This window comes from Barbus barbus, assembly GCF_936440315.1.
Source record: "Barbus barbus genome assembly, chromosome: 25".
Taxonomy (NCBI): domain Eukaryota; kingdom Metazoa; phylum Chordata; class Actinopteri; order Cypriniformes; family Cyprinidae; genus Barbus; species Barbus barbus.
Window position 1 is genome coordinate 26,684,383 of NC_136753.1, and position 18,238 is coordinate 26,702,620.

The window sequence follows — 18,238 nt, forward strand, 5'->3', positions numbered from 1 at the left end:
TTTTGTTCACTTTTTCAAGACTTCATTAAATCTTGAGACATCTTAATTTAAGGACGTTTCATTATTTGTGTTGAAAAACAAAAATACTGAAGAAGATTTTCATTTCTGGCAAAGCATGCACCATTTAATGCCACGACAATGAATTTAAGACTTTTTAAGGTCTTAATTTGTGGAAGGGCAAATTGAGACCTTTTAAGACCTACAGAAACCCCTATAATATTATATTTATATACATATATAAATTATAAGTACATTAAATATAAATAAACAAACAAAGATGGAGCATTTTCCTACCTCATAGAGTGTAATGACTCCATTAGTTTCATTCGGAGCCTTCCATTGCATGAAGATCTTCTCCTCGTAAGGGCCTGTCTGAATGGACTCCATAGGAATGGGGCCAGGAACTAGTATAGAACACACATTCAAAACATTTAGCAACTCAAAAACATGTTTAGTCAACATCTATAACTCATATACCGTACCAATAAAACCTGACTGTTTTGAGAACAGAGGTGACGTAGGGTGACAGAAATGGCTTGTGTTGCTGGGTAGAAGGTAAAGTGAGGCGAGCAGAGATTGGCTGACTAAAGAAGCAAAAACTATGTCAAACACACCTCAGTCGCAATGTTCGAAGTGTGAATTGTAGCAGCTTTGCCACCCTTCGATATCGAGAGGTGTTAACAAGTGCTACGAGTACCACTGCGTGCATATGCGTGTCTATTTGCATATTTTTGTGCGCACGTCCCCTCTGGCACACATTTTCCAAATAAACTCTTGCTAGAACATCATTAACACCCTAAAAACCTGTTTTCAAGATGTCATTCTCCATACACAGCCTCATCCTGCTCTCGTATGCCAGCATGGCATTTTCAGTGATGCTATGACTTGACGATTTCATAAATTAGCAAGCAAATGTGCTAATTTAGCTCAGTTTGACAATAGCCCATACAGTAGGTTAACTTGAGGCTGGTTGTCTTTCATTTCTCAGTCTTGGTTAGTGTCTTTGACTTGACTGCTAACGATGACACACTAATGAGTAAGACTGCTCCTGACAGTGTGTGCAAAGGGAGCTAATGATTTAGCTAAAAGGCCGTTTAGTCCAACTTAGCAGCCTGAGCGCTGCTGTTTGCTTTGCACTAAGTCGCGGCTAATTGGGAGGGCAGATTAAAAAGATGAACGTGGCAGGGCTGTAACGGGGCAAGCGGGAGAGGAAGCTCGGGCACAAACAGATAAGCTGGAGGTCGTCTTAAATGGCGAATAAAAGAATGACAACATCAATTGTTCATGGAGCATTTCATTAACTTTATTTAACAAAAGAGAGCGTTTCTTTTTTTCAATTCTATCTATGAGTGATTTAAGTTTAAATTAATTGTAAATGGTGGCTGAGCGCTTCCCTCTGGGAAATCTATGAGAGACTATGAGTGATGTTTCATTAAGTTTAAGGTGGAGGAAACAATTTTTTCCCCTTTATGCTTGTCCCTCTCAGATACAAATAACTTTTGAAAGGTTTCGTAATTATCATATATTGAATCTTACTGATTATTTTCGTCTCTGAATAAATCGCAAACAACATATTCATTCTGTTCCTGTTTACGGGCAAGCAGGTTTCGGTAAGTACAGGGTTGGTGTTGTTGTTGACCTAATAAGGTAAAAAATACGGTCTGCCGCCCTCATGTTAATTTCACCCTCCTGCAATTATCCCCATATAAGGTTACACAGAGGGACAAATTTGCTTCACTATTGATATGTTGCAGCTGTCCATCAATTTGCTAACACAAAGGACAGCAATTATAGGTTTTCATATGCAAAAAACATTTAAAAAAAGAAAAAAACATCAGTGCGGCAGACAAGAGCAGATACTGAATAACCAAAAGAGTTCTATCCATATCAAAACAGACTCATCAGAACATGAAAATGAAAAACGAAAAGAAAATGAGATGAGCTTGAATTATACGCTATAATCTAATAATCTAAGGCCTGACAATAGGCTGTATTTTCACAGTTTTATTGCTCAGCATTAAAAACAAGCTGGGAGAAATTAATTGTAAATGGTGGCTGAGCGCTTCCCTCTGGGAAATTTTCTAATTAAGCGCCGCTTGCAAACCTTCCCTCTCTCTGAGAAACATTGTGTCTTTTCACAGACTGTGAAGCTTTAACATGCTCTACGTTGGGATTTCCTTTTAACTGTAACACATCAATGGAACGGATGGATTAAAGGAGGACGGCTTTCATCATCTTTGTTTCATATTTGTTGTTTTTCTTCAGGAGGAGCAGAGCAGTACTACGGTCTAGCAATTCTGTTTCCATTTACTTCTCTGAGAGGATCTGACTTCTGAACAGAACTGTAGTGATTCTCAAATACACAAGACGATCTAATGTCTTACAATACAAACAGTTTCACTGTGAGCATTACAACTGCAGATATCAGAGAGGATGCATTATTAAAACATTCAAATCGTTTAGAAATCGTATAGCTTATGCAGCAATGATGATTTTTGTAAATTTTCACCATTACTGAACAACAATTTAATGTGTTATTCAAAAAGTATACTGTTTCCTTTATTAGCAGAAATAACTTCTGAACTAAATCAACAGATAATAACTGCACCAAACTTTATAATGTAAATATAATGTACATTAAGAAGGAACGCAGATCATTTGCCATTGGCGTTGTTTTTAATATATGATGGAAAACAGCCCCGTTGCACAGCATCATTGAATCATAAAATAATTGCATATCAACACTAATGTTCAAAAGTTTAGGGACAGTAGGATTTTTTATTGCTCAGAAATGACCGATACATTTAAAGTGTCTCAAAAGATATACATTTCAAATAAATGCAATTCTTTTGAACTTTGTAGTTGTTAGGAATTCTGATAAAAATGTATCCACAAAATATTAAGCAACACAACTGTTTTCAAAATGTATCATAAGACATGTTTGTTGAGCAGCAAATCAGCATAATAGAAGACACTGAAGACTAAGGTTTTTTTTATTTTTTATCTTTAGTCATTGCTTTAAAAAAAGGACTCTTGGTTTTCTTTTTTCTTATTTTATCATTCACTCAAAAAAATGGTGCTATATAGGCCTAAAAGTGGTTCTTTGGCTCGTAATCATAGGGGAACCATTTTTAGTGCTGTACAGCACCAAATCTGGATGCTTCAGTGGTTCTTCACCGGTTCTTTGGCATGATTGAGGGGCTATACAGAACCTGTTAAGCTCCTGTATGGTTTTTCAGCAGTTCTTTGGGGTGATTAAGGTGCTATATAGCACCACTGCCGTACAAAGAAACTGTTAAGCCCTTTAAAGGTTCTTTACGAGCCAAAGAACTGCAGCTGGTGGGTTTTTTAGTGCTATATAGCACCATTTTTTTTTTTTTTGAGAGATAACCGATAGGCTGAAAGGCAGTAAGACTCATTCTTAGGCTATAAAAATGTAAAAGAACAGAATTTACCTGCTTTTAAACCATTTTTTAAAAATCGACACTGTTTATTTCTGACCACAGTGCATAAGTAAGAGGGTTTACATGGGCACTATTGAACAGCATTTCCCAAACCAAAAAAAAAAAAAAACAACAACTGAATTTCCACAGCTGCACTCTGAAAAGCTTCAGAATTGCATTCAGCTGGAAAGAACACATAAGCGCTCCAAGACAAAGACTTAAAAACAAAACCAACGGCCCTTCAGCCCTCAAGGAGCAGAGGTAAGAGTCATTAATTAAAATGTTGGATAATTGAAATAATGGGATGAGGTCATTGAACTATTCCCATTTTCGCATTTGAGAATGTGGTAAGGGTCAGGCATGTTCTGAAACTAATTTGCCAAAATCTACAACTGTCAACATTAGCTATAATAGCGGAGTCCCTGATGCTAAATGTTGGCTATGAAAGGATGTTCTAGCCTATAATAGTCATGTTTTGCTTCATTGTATTGAAGCAATAACCTCCAGTCTTTCTGTACATGTGCAATTCTTCCAGTGAAGGTTAGTAGTTCTTTCTTCTGTTCTTGTTTAATTTAAATGTCTAGTAAGATTAAATGCCAAGAACAAGTATTAATGATTTCTGTACCAAACAAAGCTCCATTTAAAATGTTCCTCAAACAACCTTCAAGTAAAAAGATATAAATTCAAGAAGACAATCAATGCATTTATTCTGCTTACAATTATAACTCTTACCAAGGAAATTTTCTAATTAGCCTAAACCAGCACTTATATATTAAAAACAGTAGCTATTCAATTTTAAATGTAGTCTTGAGAGTTTTGCTGTCAGTAAATAGAAAAATATATTCAATACAACACTGTTTGTAAAAGAAAACGTACAGATAAATTCACGAGTTTCATTAGAGAGAGAGAGAGAAAGCGTGTACAGTTAAAAAAAAAAGATTAGTAAATATTTACATGGCTCTTTGGAATACTTGATTCTGATTGATTGATCAAATATTCTTTGTATAATGACCACTAAACTGTATAATTGTTCTGCCTAGCAATCAATTTCCTATACTGTGCTAGTTTCATGTCTCTCATGGTACTCTATGGTCTCATTCTTTTCACAAAATAAAAACATTTCTACATATTGCATGTCCATTTCTTTATTTGTTCACTTATTGTAAATTAGCCATGGTAATGTTCTGTCAGGTCTTCTTTTATATGATGTGAACCACGAGGGCAATGCTTTAGTATAATTGTAATTTCTTTTATTTGTAATGAAACAAAATGGATGAAATTAGAAAGAATACAAATCGCTCAACTGTGCACTCAAGTTTAATAGACAGAACACTAAATGTAATGCATGCAGAACATAAAATTAGTCGTATTACTCTTATTCATTTTAATGTAGAATCTTATTGCAATTTAACTTACACATTTTTCTTCAATTTGTACTTTTTAAAAAGCACTTTGAATTACTACTGTGTGCGAAATGTGTTATATAAATATATTGCCTTGTCTTGCTTTAAGTATATAAGAGTGAAATCATGTTCTGGTGAAAATGCTTCTGAACTGCAATGATCTATTGAATTTACAGCTGGATGGACAGTTTTGCATGTTGTCTTGTCCATCTGCTAAAGGATGATGGGTTTCAGAAATTAAGCCATGAGTGATTATCAGTAATATGATTACTGTTCAGACACAGTAATTAGCAAAGTAATCTTATTATAAACTGGAGAAGGGTGCAAATTATGGAGGAGTTGAAGTAGGGATGGACGTTACATGATCTCACCAAGAAAAGAAAAAAAAAAGGAAAAAAAATCAATACTGAGTGCTGGATTGTAAAAAAATTAAAGACAGCAAAAATGAAAGATTTCATACACTTACAACATCTATCCCATTCCTCCATCTTTATCCCACTCACCGTCTTCCTCTGTCTGTTTGACGATCTCCTCGCTCTCCTTGCTGCCCTCGGGGTTGGCCAGCACCAGCCGTAGTCTGACCGTCACGAAAGGCCTGAGTCCCCTCAGAGTGTAATGAGAGGAGGTCGGTATCAGCTCCTCAGCAGCAAACTCCTGCTGGTTGAACACATACTGGTACTGTACGGTCAGGTTGAAGCTGTGGCAGCGTGTCACGGCGTATCCGAAGGTCTCCCACTGCAGGGTCAGCTGACGGGCGCGGATGTCCACCACGTTCACATTCTGGGGACCGTTGACTGGATCTGTAGGGATAAAAATAGGAGAAAGTGAATGGAAGGTCAGAGATAAATATGATGGAATATGGATGGCCAATTTATTTTGAGTCATATGAGAAACACTTATCAAAAGACACAATTCTTTCTTTCATAGAGAAATATGTACACTGTTCAAAAGGGCTCAGTAATATTTTTGTTTTTGGGTCTCTTCTGTTCAACAAGGCTGCATTTATTTGATCAAGATTACATTAAACAGTAATAAAAAAGTAACCGTAATATTGTGAAACAGTATTAGAAAAAATTAAATAACTGTTTTCTATTTTAATACATTTAAAAATGTAATTTATTCCTGTGATGACAAAGCTGAATTTTCAGCATCATTAATTTTCAGAAATCATTCTAATGTGCTGATATGCTGCTCAAGAAACATTTCTTATTATTATCAATGTTGACAGTTGTGCTGCTTAATATTTTTGTGGAAAATGTGATGCACTTTTCAGGATTCTTTGAAGAATAAAAAGTTCAAAACAACAGCATTTATCTGATATAGAAGGCACCGAACCCCAAACTGCTTCCCGGGCGCCGCAGCATTGGCTGCCCACTGCTCCGGGTGTATGTTCACTACTGTGTGTACACTTGGATGGGTTAAATACAGAGAACAAATTCCGAGTATGGGTCACCATACTTGGCCACACACCCCTTTCCTTTCCCCTTTCCTATTACTTATAGCATTAAGCATCCCTTATATTTCAGTATTATATTTGGACAACCTGCTCTCTAGATTGTTTCAAACCTTTTTTTTTTTTTGCAGATCATCACTTTTGTAAATGGCAAGAACTTTCAATAAATTAATAAATGCTACAACTAAGCATTACAACTACCCTCTGTTGTATATGAGATCCTAGAACAATATCGAGCAGTGAAACAAACAGTATCAGAGACTATCCAGTGGATCCAGTGGGGTTGTTGGACAAAATCTCTCACACTAATTCCTCTAGATTAGAAGAAAAGCATAAAAGAGGCAGGCGACTGGTTTTTGACTTTGGCCTTGGGTGAATCTTGAGGGAGCCGCATGTGAAAGGGAGTTTTAACGTCTTAAGATAGTTTACATCATGGCAGCCCTCTTAGGACGCTTTCATTCTCAAAGTTCTGAGAGTTCCTGGGTGCAGAGCAATTTGAGCATTGTGAGAACTGTGTCATGTCTAGGACAGACATCAGCGTTTTTCAGCTTCAATAGCTCCTACACATGGGAGTTTTAGACTTACGAAGTTTGAAGCATTGTTTATTCAACTGCATTCTATTCAAGATCAAGCAAACCAGGAAAGTCGGAAAAAGATACTGTTTTGTTGTCTGTACCTATTTGGGAGCTGCATTTTAGGTTATCTGCTGGAGATTTGTACTGAAGCTGATCTCTTAGCTGAGCAAATTGCTTAAAAATAACAACAAATGACCCAAAACCCCAAATCCTTTGCTCCTGAAGGCCAGATTATGGCTAATCTATGTTTAATCAGAGTTGCTTCCCATCTAAAGGTGACATCTAAGCAGATTTAAGACTGTAAATCCTACTGTACGTGGTTAAGCCTCACTAGAATAGCTATAAAAGTAGAGACATATGTCCGATCAGGCAATGCTTTGGCTTTCTGCCACTGAGGGTCCGTGTCCAACATGAAGCCCGCCGTCGAGGGAAGGTGTTGGGCGGGCAGGGGATTTGCCTGGTGGACAGGTGCGGGGTAACAGTATCGTCATTAATCTGACAGAAAGAGGTGAATATGTGAGAGCTTTAGCAACACGCTAATGTGCAGCCGCGGGGTATGCCGTGATGCCATAGGTGGGCTTTTGGAGCCTGGATGAGGGCTGGTGTGGTTTAGCAAGGGGAGATGCTGATGAATGGCAAGCGTAGAGGGTCATTAATCGCAGACGTTGGGGAGAATTGCATAAGAGAAATCAATCTTCAGTACTGCTGCTGCGCTGCTTTGGTGTGATCTCTTCAGACCCAAACGCCCCGCAACATTTATCACACCTCCACCATCCCTCTTGCTCTCTCTGGAACAAGAGGGGAAACTGCAAGCAATAAACATATCAATAGGTGTCCACCATACCCAGCTGCGTGGGTTTTTAAACCGAGAGATTCAGATGAGGGAAAGACAGAGGCAGGGAATGAACAACAGTGAAAAACAACAGTGAAAAATGAAATAAAACTAAATGTGTCTCATTCGCCATAATGAAATTGTATCATACATCGGCCAACAGCCATTCTGCTTTCTAGATATCCGCATCAAGCATTGAAAATGACATGATGACTCATTTTTATTTTTTGAAATAAAGAAAGCATTTTAACAGTCATCTGCTGTATAGGTATAAAAATATAGATAAAAATAAAACAAAACAATAAAGAAAAAAAACGATAAAACTGATAATAAAATGAATAAAATAATTGATATAATAAAATGATTTTTAATCATGAAATAAAACAATTAACAAACTAAAAATAAAATAAAATTAAATAAATAAATGAGAAAGAGAAAAAGATATCACAAATCAAAGATTTTTTGTCATTTGCGAGTCTTGCAGGGAACAATAAAACACAGCAGGCTTAACAGATGCTTTATTACACTTCTAAAGAGTCTTGTGCTTTTCTTCAGAGAGAATGTTCAGATATTTCTGCAAGGTTGCACTTTGCCTTCAAAACTCACTAAAGCTTCCATCCAGTGGTCATTTGTAGACCAAAGTGGCACCATCGGTTTACATGCAAACATGGCCAACCTTCAAAAACATCTCCATCCAATCGAAGAAAAACCCATCAAAGGTTAAAAGAGTGTGTGGATGGACACAAAATACTGCATATAATCTTTGCTCCAAAACCCAGTGGTCTGCTTTGCTGTATACTGCCTACATAAACTGCTGTTTTGATATGAACAAACTTAAAGAAATAAAGAAATAAATACAAATTCAGTCATCAAAAAGTGCAATATACTGTCCACATATAATGCCTTAAAATGCTGTCTAATTAGGCAGCTCGCAGGTTTTGAAACAAAGTCATTTAAAAAAAGAAAGCGTTCTCAGCACATAACACAATTAAAGAATATTGAACGTGGACAGGAGGTACACATTGTGTGCCAGTTAATGCATTTATAGTATCTGATATCCAAAGTCTCCCAAAGACTCGAGTCACCCCATGCAGTGACACAACTCGAATCAATTAGATTAACACAGCGAACAGATGTTGGGTCGTTTCTCTCCGGAGTGTTTTTTAATTACTGTCTGCTTTTTTCTAGCTGCAGTAAACAATACTTAGCATTTAACTCTAGATGTAACTTTAAAACTTCTCCTTTTAATTAGGTGACACGCATCAAAGTGAAACGGTTGTACTTTGCACAGCGTGAAGCGCATCACGCTGGGACTTGACGTTTGTGTCGGGTTACATTCCCAGTTTAGGAATGCTGCAGCAGTCACAAACACTGAGGACAACTGACATCATATAGAAGTTCCTCAAACATACTGCTTCAGCATTAGCAGTGTTCACCTTCACTGCAGCTTTGAGCTCTAAAACACTCAGCAAAGCAAAGTTCTGCTACACTGCGCTGCTACATTTTAGCCAAGGGCATGCTGAAGGGTCAAAGTTGAACATTTTGAAAGAGGAAAACTCGATTTTTATGAGGATATGGGTGCTGAGTTGCAGTTTTACACGTTAAAAGTACATTCAGTGTGCGGAAAGAGAAAAGGAAAGGGATTTAAACCGATAGTTCACCTAAAATTATAAAATGCCATTTTTAAAGAAGTCTTTTGTGTTCTAAAGAAGAAAGAAAGACATACGGGGTAGAATGAAAACGGGGTGAGTAAATGATTTCATCATTTTTGGGTGAACTATTCCTACGAGCGGCAGCAGCTAGCAACATCAGCAAGAGTTTCAAAGGCAACAAACTATATTTGGTTGTGATTTCACACTGATGATCTTAAGGGAAAAAAAGTGAAAGTGGAAGGGGAAATGGAGAGAGAGAGACTCAGCAGATCAAAAGGAATATACTCTCTGTGAGGCCGACACCGCCGTCTGTCTGCTCGTCCCTTTGTGGGTTTGCAGTTGTTGTGGTTTATCCTGTAGTACACAATAACCTCCAACAGCCACACATGCCACTATACTGTCTATTCTATAATGCTTGACATGACAAATTAACAATTTGAACACGTGTTTTCTTCTATTCCTATCATACCTCCCTTAAAAAATAAGAGTACTGCGGTAGCTGGACATTTAAAATTTAAATAGCAAAACCACGTTATACAGTACTGTTTAAAAGTTTGAAGTCAATAGTTTTTGTTTTTAATAATTAATAATATTTGTATTAAGCAAGAATGCATTAAATTGATCAAAAGTCACAGTAAAGCCATTTCCAAATCCAAAAGATTTATATTTAAAATAAATTCATGTTCATTTGATCAATTCATCAAATAATGCTGTATTGAAGTTTCCAGGAAAAATATTAAGCAGCACAACTGTTTTCAACATTGATAATAATCCAAAATGTTTCTTGAGCAGCAAATCAGCATATTAGAATGATTTCTGAAGGATCATGTGACACTGACTGAAGTTATTATGCTGAAAATTCTGTTTTTCATCAAGAATAAACATTTTAAAATTCATTAAAATAGAACATAGGTATTTTAATTTGTAATAATATTTTATGATTTGACTGTTTTTACTGTATTTTTATCAAATAAATGCAGCTTTGGTGAGCATAAGAGACTTTTTTCAAACATTGTCTAAATAACTGAGATTGCTTTGTCAAGCAAACTATTTACTGACAGATAGGAAGACAAACCCACACTAAACAAGAGAGAATGCTGCATTCTCTGAGAAAACACTCAATCTGCCTTAACTGAGAGATGTTGAGAACATAAATCAATAAAGTTCTTTATCATATTTTGTTGACTCATCCAACAAGTTGACAGTGTGAAGTAACATGACGTTCTCTGTTGGTACTCAGGTTTCCTCATTGCCATGGGAACCGATTAGATGATGAATTTGGTTTAATTTTCTCACTTTACACAATATTTCAGATGACCCAAATTGATATCGGTGCAATCTAAACAGAGATTGTGGTTTGTAGTTCAGATATATAATTGTCCTATGAACATTTTTTTAATTGATTCAACCACAAAAAATTACATTAATTTAATTTTGAAAAATGTTATTAATATTTTATATAATATTTGTATTAATATTACACCCAGAAGAACACAATATTAAAAACAACATCTAAAATAAATAAATATAAAAACATCCAAACAAACAAATAAATAATAATTTCAAAAAGTATACATTATTGTAAGTTTTAAATTGTCAATAAATGTTAAAAATTATTTAACAACTATTAAGTCATAATGAACAGTGCAAAAAGTGAATTATTTATATTATTATTATTTTAGTTTTTTTTATACTTTCAACACTACAAGTCAGTTTTGAAATATTGGAAACATCAAAATAAAATATTTACTTTAAATATCTGAAGAGTTTATTTTCAGATGTTCAGTATAATTTCCCACAGTTGCAGAAAACAGTAATTTTACCATTCATCCACAGATACTTGATGGCCATAAACGAGCTGAAAAATGGACAGATGAGCAGAGAGATTCTTGCTACATTGTTTCAATAAAAATAAACAGAAAAAAAAGAAAATCTCAGCAGAAAAAAACAAAAACAATACAGTTATAAAATAAAAAGCCATAAGACACCCTCACACATTCCCAAAAGATGACTCCAAGTCTGTCTTGTTATTGTTTATCCTTCAACTGGGCGCCGGACGGGGAAAAGAGCAATCACCCTTCCCTCTTCCCTAGTCAATCATAAGCTCCAGGATTCCAATCATTTAAACCTTCCAAGAGCAAAACAGTGTGAACTGCCTCGCTCTCCACTTCCTGCAGTAATGACTTCACGCAACGAGGATCATGATATATCAAACGGCGGGCGGCGAGGAGGAGAGCAGATCGGTGGGAGTTGGGATAAGAGTGGAGGGGAAAAGTGCTTATATTCATGAACTCCGCGGGAGGTTTCGGGACATTACGAAAAGACTGGGAGTGCATGTAAGCAATCTGTTATAGAAGGGGGGTGACGGGGGGGCGATGGCAATTGTGAAAGACTTGGAGAGCTTTTGAATCAGAAAAGGTTGGAGCAGACATCAAAAAGAATGTAAGAGAGCATGCGTGGTGTTCTCTGGTGGGTCTGTGTGAGGATTGCTGGGGTGTGAACAGACTCTAACTAATATTTAGAAGTCTAATTCCACAGCCCAATAAACTGTACAATCACATTCAATGCAATTCTGCATAAAATTTTGATTGTCATATTAAAAAAATGAAGCTTTGTCTCCTCACAAAGGTGATTGTTCCTGGTTTTTGTTGAGGTTCGAAGTGCTTTCTGGCCTTGGCTTCATGAAAAGCCTGAAAATAAGCAACTGAAATTACTGCAAGAAAACTAGAATAGCAGATAATAATGTCTAGCTATTTAAAAGAAGAAAAAAAACATTAAGCCAATCGCATGCATATACTGTGTCAGATGCAAAAATAAAAAATAAATCCAAAACATCACATTATTAAACCCATTTTCATGCATATTCAATGTCAAACTATTTAATTCCTCCATCATACACTGATTGTTTTCTCTTAACTGCAGACAGACTTAAAATATTAATGCACATGTGTGTGCGTAATCCACTAAATATATGCTTGCTTAATGGCAAGAATAATTTACACTAATGCTTTACGGTTCATTCAACTGCATTAAATTTGCATATCAACTTATGACACAACTTGTACAATTTCTATAGAAAGTAGCATGCGTTTTGTTCTTAGTATGCAAATTTTCATGCATTGTTGACCTATGATCTTTGCACAAATGTGTACTGTATCCCAGAATGCACTGCGGTCAACTTGACCTTCCATTTCTAGTGTGTCAAATGAACACTAAACTCATTTGACTGGACTAGGGATGGGTCGAGATAGTCAACAAGTTGATTAGTTAGGTCAAGTAGTTTATCTACATGTTCTTGTTGAAAATTCATGGTAAAAACCCTCTCCAATAAAAGCCCTCTTAGAAAAGTTGCATTTTTAAACTCATCTTCTTTAAAGCACAATCCATACATATTCAGATGGATGCATTTGGTTGTTTCAAATTAACTGTTTATGTGACAATGTAGCATATTAATGTTTGAAAAGTTAATTGCGTAACTCAAACAAATAGTTAAAATAAGATGATGGTACACAGTGTAAATTCAGTATATAATAAGCAATACGCTAGTATTTAATTCTGAAAATACTTCATAGTCATCAATGAACCAATGACATCAGCAGAGAATGACTTCAGTCGGAAGCCTTTGTGCATAAAGGTGTAGATTTTGCTATTTTTTGTCAGCGTCTCATTGGTTAGAATTATTTCTGAGGAAATAATGTTCTTAGGCACAAAACGTCAGCTGCAGTGGTGCTAGTATGAAGTTACATGATATAAATTTTAATTGCCTGTTCAATCAAATGCTGAAAAAGGTTACAATATTGCTATTCCCCTCCTATCGAGTGAGAAAGACCTTTCTGTCCCAGATGACCTCGACTGGAAAAGGCCAAGGAGCAGATTGATATGCGTGAATTATGAAGTCTCTCTGAGCAGCCTGAGTCTCCAAGGATCCAAACGCCTCAGTAGACAGTAGATCTGCGATATTAACTCAAAGCTTTTTCAATGTGAAAAAGTGTAATAAAAATCAATTGTAGAAAATGATTGCATCATTATAACAGTTTCTTTGTTTCAATCCACTCTGTTGTCAAAATTTGTGAAAAAACTCTGGGTTTTCAGAGATGCAGCTCAATTTTGCTTATGCTTAAGTAAATTCAAAATTGTTGAAAACCAGAGCAAACCCAACAAGTATTTGAAAACTTGAAAGACTTGAGAAATTTGAGACTGTACTAAATATGATGCAACAAAAAGATACTGAATGGTGTAGTCTTGGTGAAGTCTAATTCATGAACAAATCACTTTTATGAGCCAGTTCATTTTAGTAAATCAAAAACATATCGTGACCAATGTCACCAAAACAAATAACTCTTATGAGCTGGTTCTAAAACTGATTCGAATCAGACTGAAACGCTGCAATGTGTCATTTACAGCACTAGCCGAGAAATTATTTATTTCATATGACTGAAATACAACCAAATAATTCAGAATCAGCTTAAATGTAATCCAGATGAGAATCAGAATCTAATTGAACCAACTGAATCAACTTAAACTGAACTGAATTAAATCAAACTGCATCAGTTTGAGTCAAATTAAAATCTTGTGAATCAAAACGTAATTTTATTGAGAAATTCAGATCTAAACTCAACCCAGGATTTGATGTGATTTGATTCATTGATTTATTTTACCCCATCAAACCTCAAATTATGCTTGTGCTATTTTAAAAATGATATGCCACTTGGTGGTTTCCTCTTTACATTTTAAATCTAATGCAACAACATTTAGACATCTATAAGTATCCAAACACTTCTGGAGCCCCTGTAAGGTGAGAACCATTTTCATTTTACTCGAACCTTTAAGACAAAAAAATGAAACGTTTTCAATCTGAAACCGTTTACAATGCTTGTAGCACTAATAATCACATTATGCAGGTTTGCAATGTTTGACAAGCCAACAACAGACGTAATTTCATTTTAACCGCATTCCATTTATACCTGTCTGCTGTGAAGGAAACTTTCCCATTTCTTTGTTTCCCCCTCCATTCTGTCTCTGTGTGGGTTTTGGACACACTTTAACGGTTGTGCCCGGCGTCATGTATTTCGGAGGCGTTTCTGGAAGCCTGAATGAGGGGGGCAGCTCCACCTGTCAGCCTCCTCTGGTCAGCATGCTATCTGCAGCCATGCACATCAAGACAGGGTGACAGCTCCAAAGGGACCTAAAGAAGAGGGCTGTGCTCGTTTTTCCCTTCCAAAACTCTTTCTTCACATTGTTTCCCTGCTCTCCAGTCGAACGGCTCTTCAACCAGCCATTCCCCTCAAGATAAGCCACATCTACCATCTCTCTCAGACATTTGGAGAACTAACTCTCTAATCCCTGCACAGATCTCTTGATCTTTAAACAAAAGGTCGGCTCAGGCAACAACAAGCACGTGAACAAAACGCACCATTAAAAAGAGAGAGAACACCAGCCGATATGTCTTACGAAACATTGTCCTCCGTGAATACACATCACTTTTCTAGACAAAAAAAAAATCTGACAGCGCAGCAAAACTCTCTGCTTCCAGCCCCCCACGCTGCACCGTCCGCGTCTCTCTTTTAAGTCTCCTTCCAGTTCTTTCATCAAACTGAGATCATTACATTTAAGACAGGTTGCCTGGAAACAATTCACAGAAGAGTTGACGATTAAATCATTGTTACTCTTTTAATGTGCAGTGGTGAGCGTACCACCCGAGCACAGAGACTGCCTGGCCTGGTTATTAATGATTCCTCATTTTTTGCATGCTGGGAATGTGACATTGTCATTGGCAGCTTATGTACCTGCTCACTAACGGCTCATTTTAGAACGTGGCGCTCCAAAACCCACAGTGCATCTGGTTGACAGGTCCAAATATAGTCATGCAGAGAGGAAAGGAAGTAGAATAGGAAATAGATAAAGGATTAAATCTATTTGGATTAAACCAGAATTACCCTTCACAGCCTACAGACAACCCATGTGTGTGATTTAACGGCAAATGGCATCTGATGGAGTTACTGAAAGTTCATTTTTAAAAGCATTTACATATAGAGAGAGCTGGATAGATTACTTACAAATAGTAGTCACTTACTAATTACAGATTATATGATGAAAACTGTAGTTAGTAATGTAATCTACACTGTTAGAAATCGCTGTAGATTTAGCAGCACAATACTGTAAAAACCTACAGTACAATACCGCATTTATACAATACAGTTAAATACTGTATTTTATATTGCTTTCTGGGTAATTTTGACTTGGCGGGAATACTTTACAGTATATTTTAGTGTTGCTGTAACCTTGCTGTAGCCTGACTGTAATACACGGGGCAATAATACAGGACTGCTGTAAATAGCGCGCCACCTGACGTCACATCACAGACAGCACAGCTGCTGCTGCTGTCAGCGAGGCTAGCGTGAACGCGGCGTTGTAAGACTGAATCACAGTGAGACACAACCTAGAGCTAGACTACAAAGTCTGCTTCTCCTGTAGATAAGGGCCTCCTTCAGGTCCTTTGGGGGCTATTTTTGGTATCGGAACTCCTAATCATGAGAAGTTCATTAAACGTCACCCAAAGCCAAATGCAGTCTCCATATGTTGGTGCCCAGTGGGCGCTACTCTCCCAACAAGCAAACCGCCTCGTCTTCCCTCTATAAGACGTTCAAATTAATTAAGGAAAAGCACATTTTCCCCTCATCTCCATTACTGAAACAGTGGCTGCATTTTCAAATGATGTGAAATTCTTCATTTATGTCCTTCTCTCTAGAGCAGTCTTGTGCAAGACTGAGATATCTGTGGCTATTTTATACCAATTACACTCACAATCCTCTTTGTTTGATATATTGTCAGCTATTTAATTCCTAGCGTTTTATTTTAATTTGCAATACAAACAAATAAAAGCTTGACAATCACTATTGAAACAACAGTGCAACTAGGAGTAAAACTAAATCACAGATCATTTTTGTTGTGGTTTCTTGCTCCTTCTCCGATGTATTTACAATAAACCATTCTAAATTTGTCCCTTGTAGTAGAGATATTGATTTATTCATTGTTAATGTTTGATTTATGACCACAGATGTCAGTTAAATCCAATCTGTTAGAAATCAACAAATGTGGTAAATCCACATTTCCCATGATCCCGAGGGATTGCTGTGATTTCATTTTGAAGTATTCAATGGTAATATATAGAGGCAGGTTATGAATAACAAAACTATTTGAGGTGGATTGGAATCCGCTGAAGATTCGATTGGGCCATTTTCGTTGAACAAAAGAGAAATTAATATTTATGCTGGATGTTTTTCTTCTCCTCCTCCTCTTTGGTCAGAATTTCTCCCTCGGTTTCTCACACAGCAAGGTCTCTGTTCAAGTCGAAACGAACTCACAATAACATTCATTACAGTTTCTTCATAATTGATCTTTGAATAATGTCACCTGATATTACTGAGCACCAGCTCTTATCAGAAATCTCTAAAATAAAGAATAAAGCAACAAACAATATATCTGCTACTCAGGGAAATACATACTGGCATTTGAAATAAATGAGTTTTTTTCTTGAATCAATTATCCATGTTCAACATAAGTCATCCTTCACCACAAAATTAATAAATAAATAGAATTAATTAATTAAACTTGTCCCTCAGTTTGTAAAACCAGACAAAAAATGCATTTGCCGTATAATTGAAGCAGGATAAACACTAAAATACACTACAGTGCAATAAAATTCATTAATATTTTGAATAAGTGTTTTTGAAAGAAGTCTCTTCTGCTCACCAAATCTGCATTTATTTGATCAAAAATACAGTAAAAACAGTAATATTGTAAAATAATATTATAAAGTAAAATAACTGTTTTCTGTTTAAATATATTAAAAATAAGTAATTTTTATAAATATTGACATAAAACATTTATTATAAATATTGACACTAATGTGATAAAAGCATTAAATCATTTAAAATTATCTAAGCTTGTCAAATGATGCTCAAATATTTTTCAAATTATCCACCTAGGAAAGCTGATTTAGACAACTTTACAACTCAAACAACCCATATTGTTGTTTGAGCACGTATATTAATAAGAATTAATATACGTGCTTTAACAAAAATACATTCTGCATATTACCTCTTAAAAGCACCCTATATTGGCTTGTTTTTACACACAAAGACACAACACAATTATTCTCTGTGCTAATAGTCTATGACATCTTACAGATGCTGTCAACAGCACTTAGGTTGTTTTGAACCCGTAACGTTCCTTTAAGTACAAGTCTTTTAGGAGCTCAATCCCTTCAGTCACATTCAGTCAGAAAGCCACGTTTGATGAGAGATTGTAATGACAGAGCGAGAGGGGAACTACTGCAGCTGATGTAAAATACAGAATGCCAACTGTATTATAATTCAGAGAACATCTCCCAGAGGGCAATCTGAGGGTGTGATCAACCATCAAAAACTCGAGCAGACATACAATGTATTCTGATGTTGCTCAGGGGGGCGGGCGGACTCTGTGTTTGGCAAACGGGGTGTGATGGGGCCTCAAATGTGGCACAAGAGGGATTTACAGCTCCTGCCGGAATACTGTGAGTATCCACATCTAAAGTACACAAGCTTGTACTGTATTACAGAAAATGGTGTAGAAATGTCTTATGCATGCATTACGGCACAATCATTTCTGTAGTCATGATATGGACATACTCTTAAGGGCATAATTCTCCTGAAAATCCTTTACTCAGCCTTGTGTTGTTCCAAACAGATTTTTCAAGTCTTCTGAAGCCAAATGATAGCTTTGTGAGGAACAGACAGAATTTTAAATGTATATTTTCAGATCTTTATGTGACATAGTGTATTTGAATTTGATTCCATTAATAGCAATTTTCAGTCTGTTTCTCACATACAGCAAAGCTAA

General features: G+C 36.3%; 1 protein-coding gene across 1 annotated transcript in view; it reads right to left on the reverse strand.

The window, feature by feature from the left end:
• LOC306844805 (receptor-type tyrosine-protein phosphatase T-like) overlaps positions 1-18,238 on the reverse strand; it is a gene marked incomplete at its 5' end in the record, with an annotated part of 223,783 nt that overhangs the window by 102,890 nt on the left and 102,655 nt on the right. Inside the window, 2 exons of the mRNA XM_079377179.1 lie at positions 295-404; positions 5,350-5,646. Of these exons, the coding sequence (XP_079233305.1) occupies positions 295-404; positions 5,350-5,646 (407 nt within the window). The remainder of the gene's footprint in view (positions 1-294; positions 405-5,349; positions 5,647-18,238) is intronic.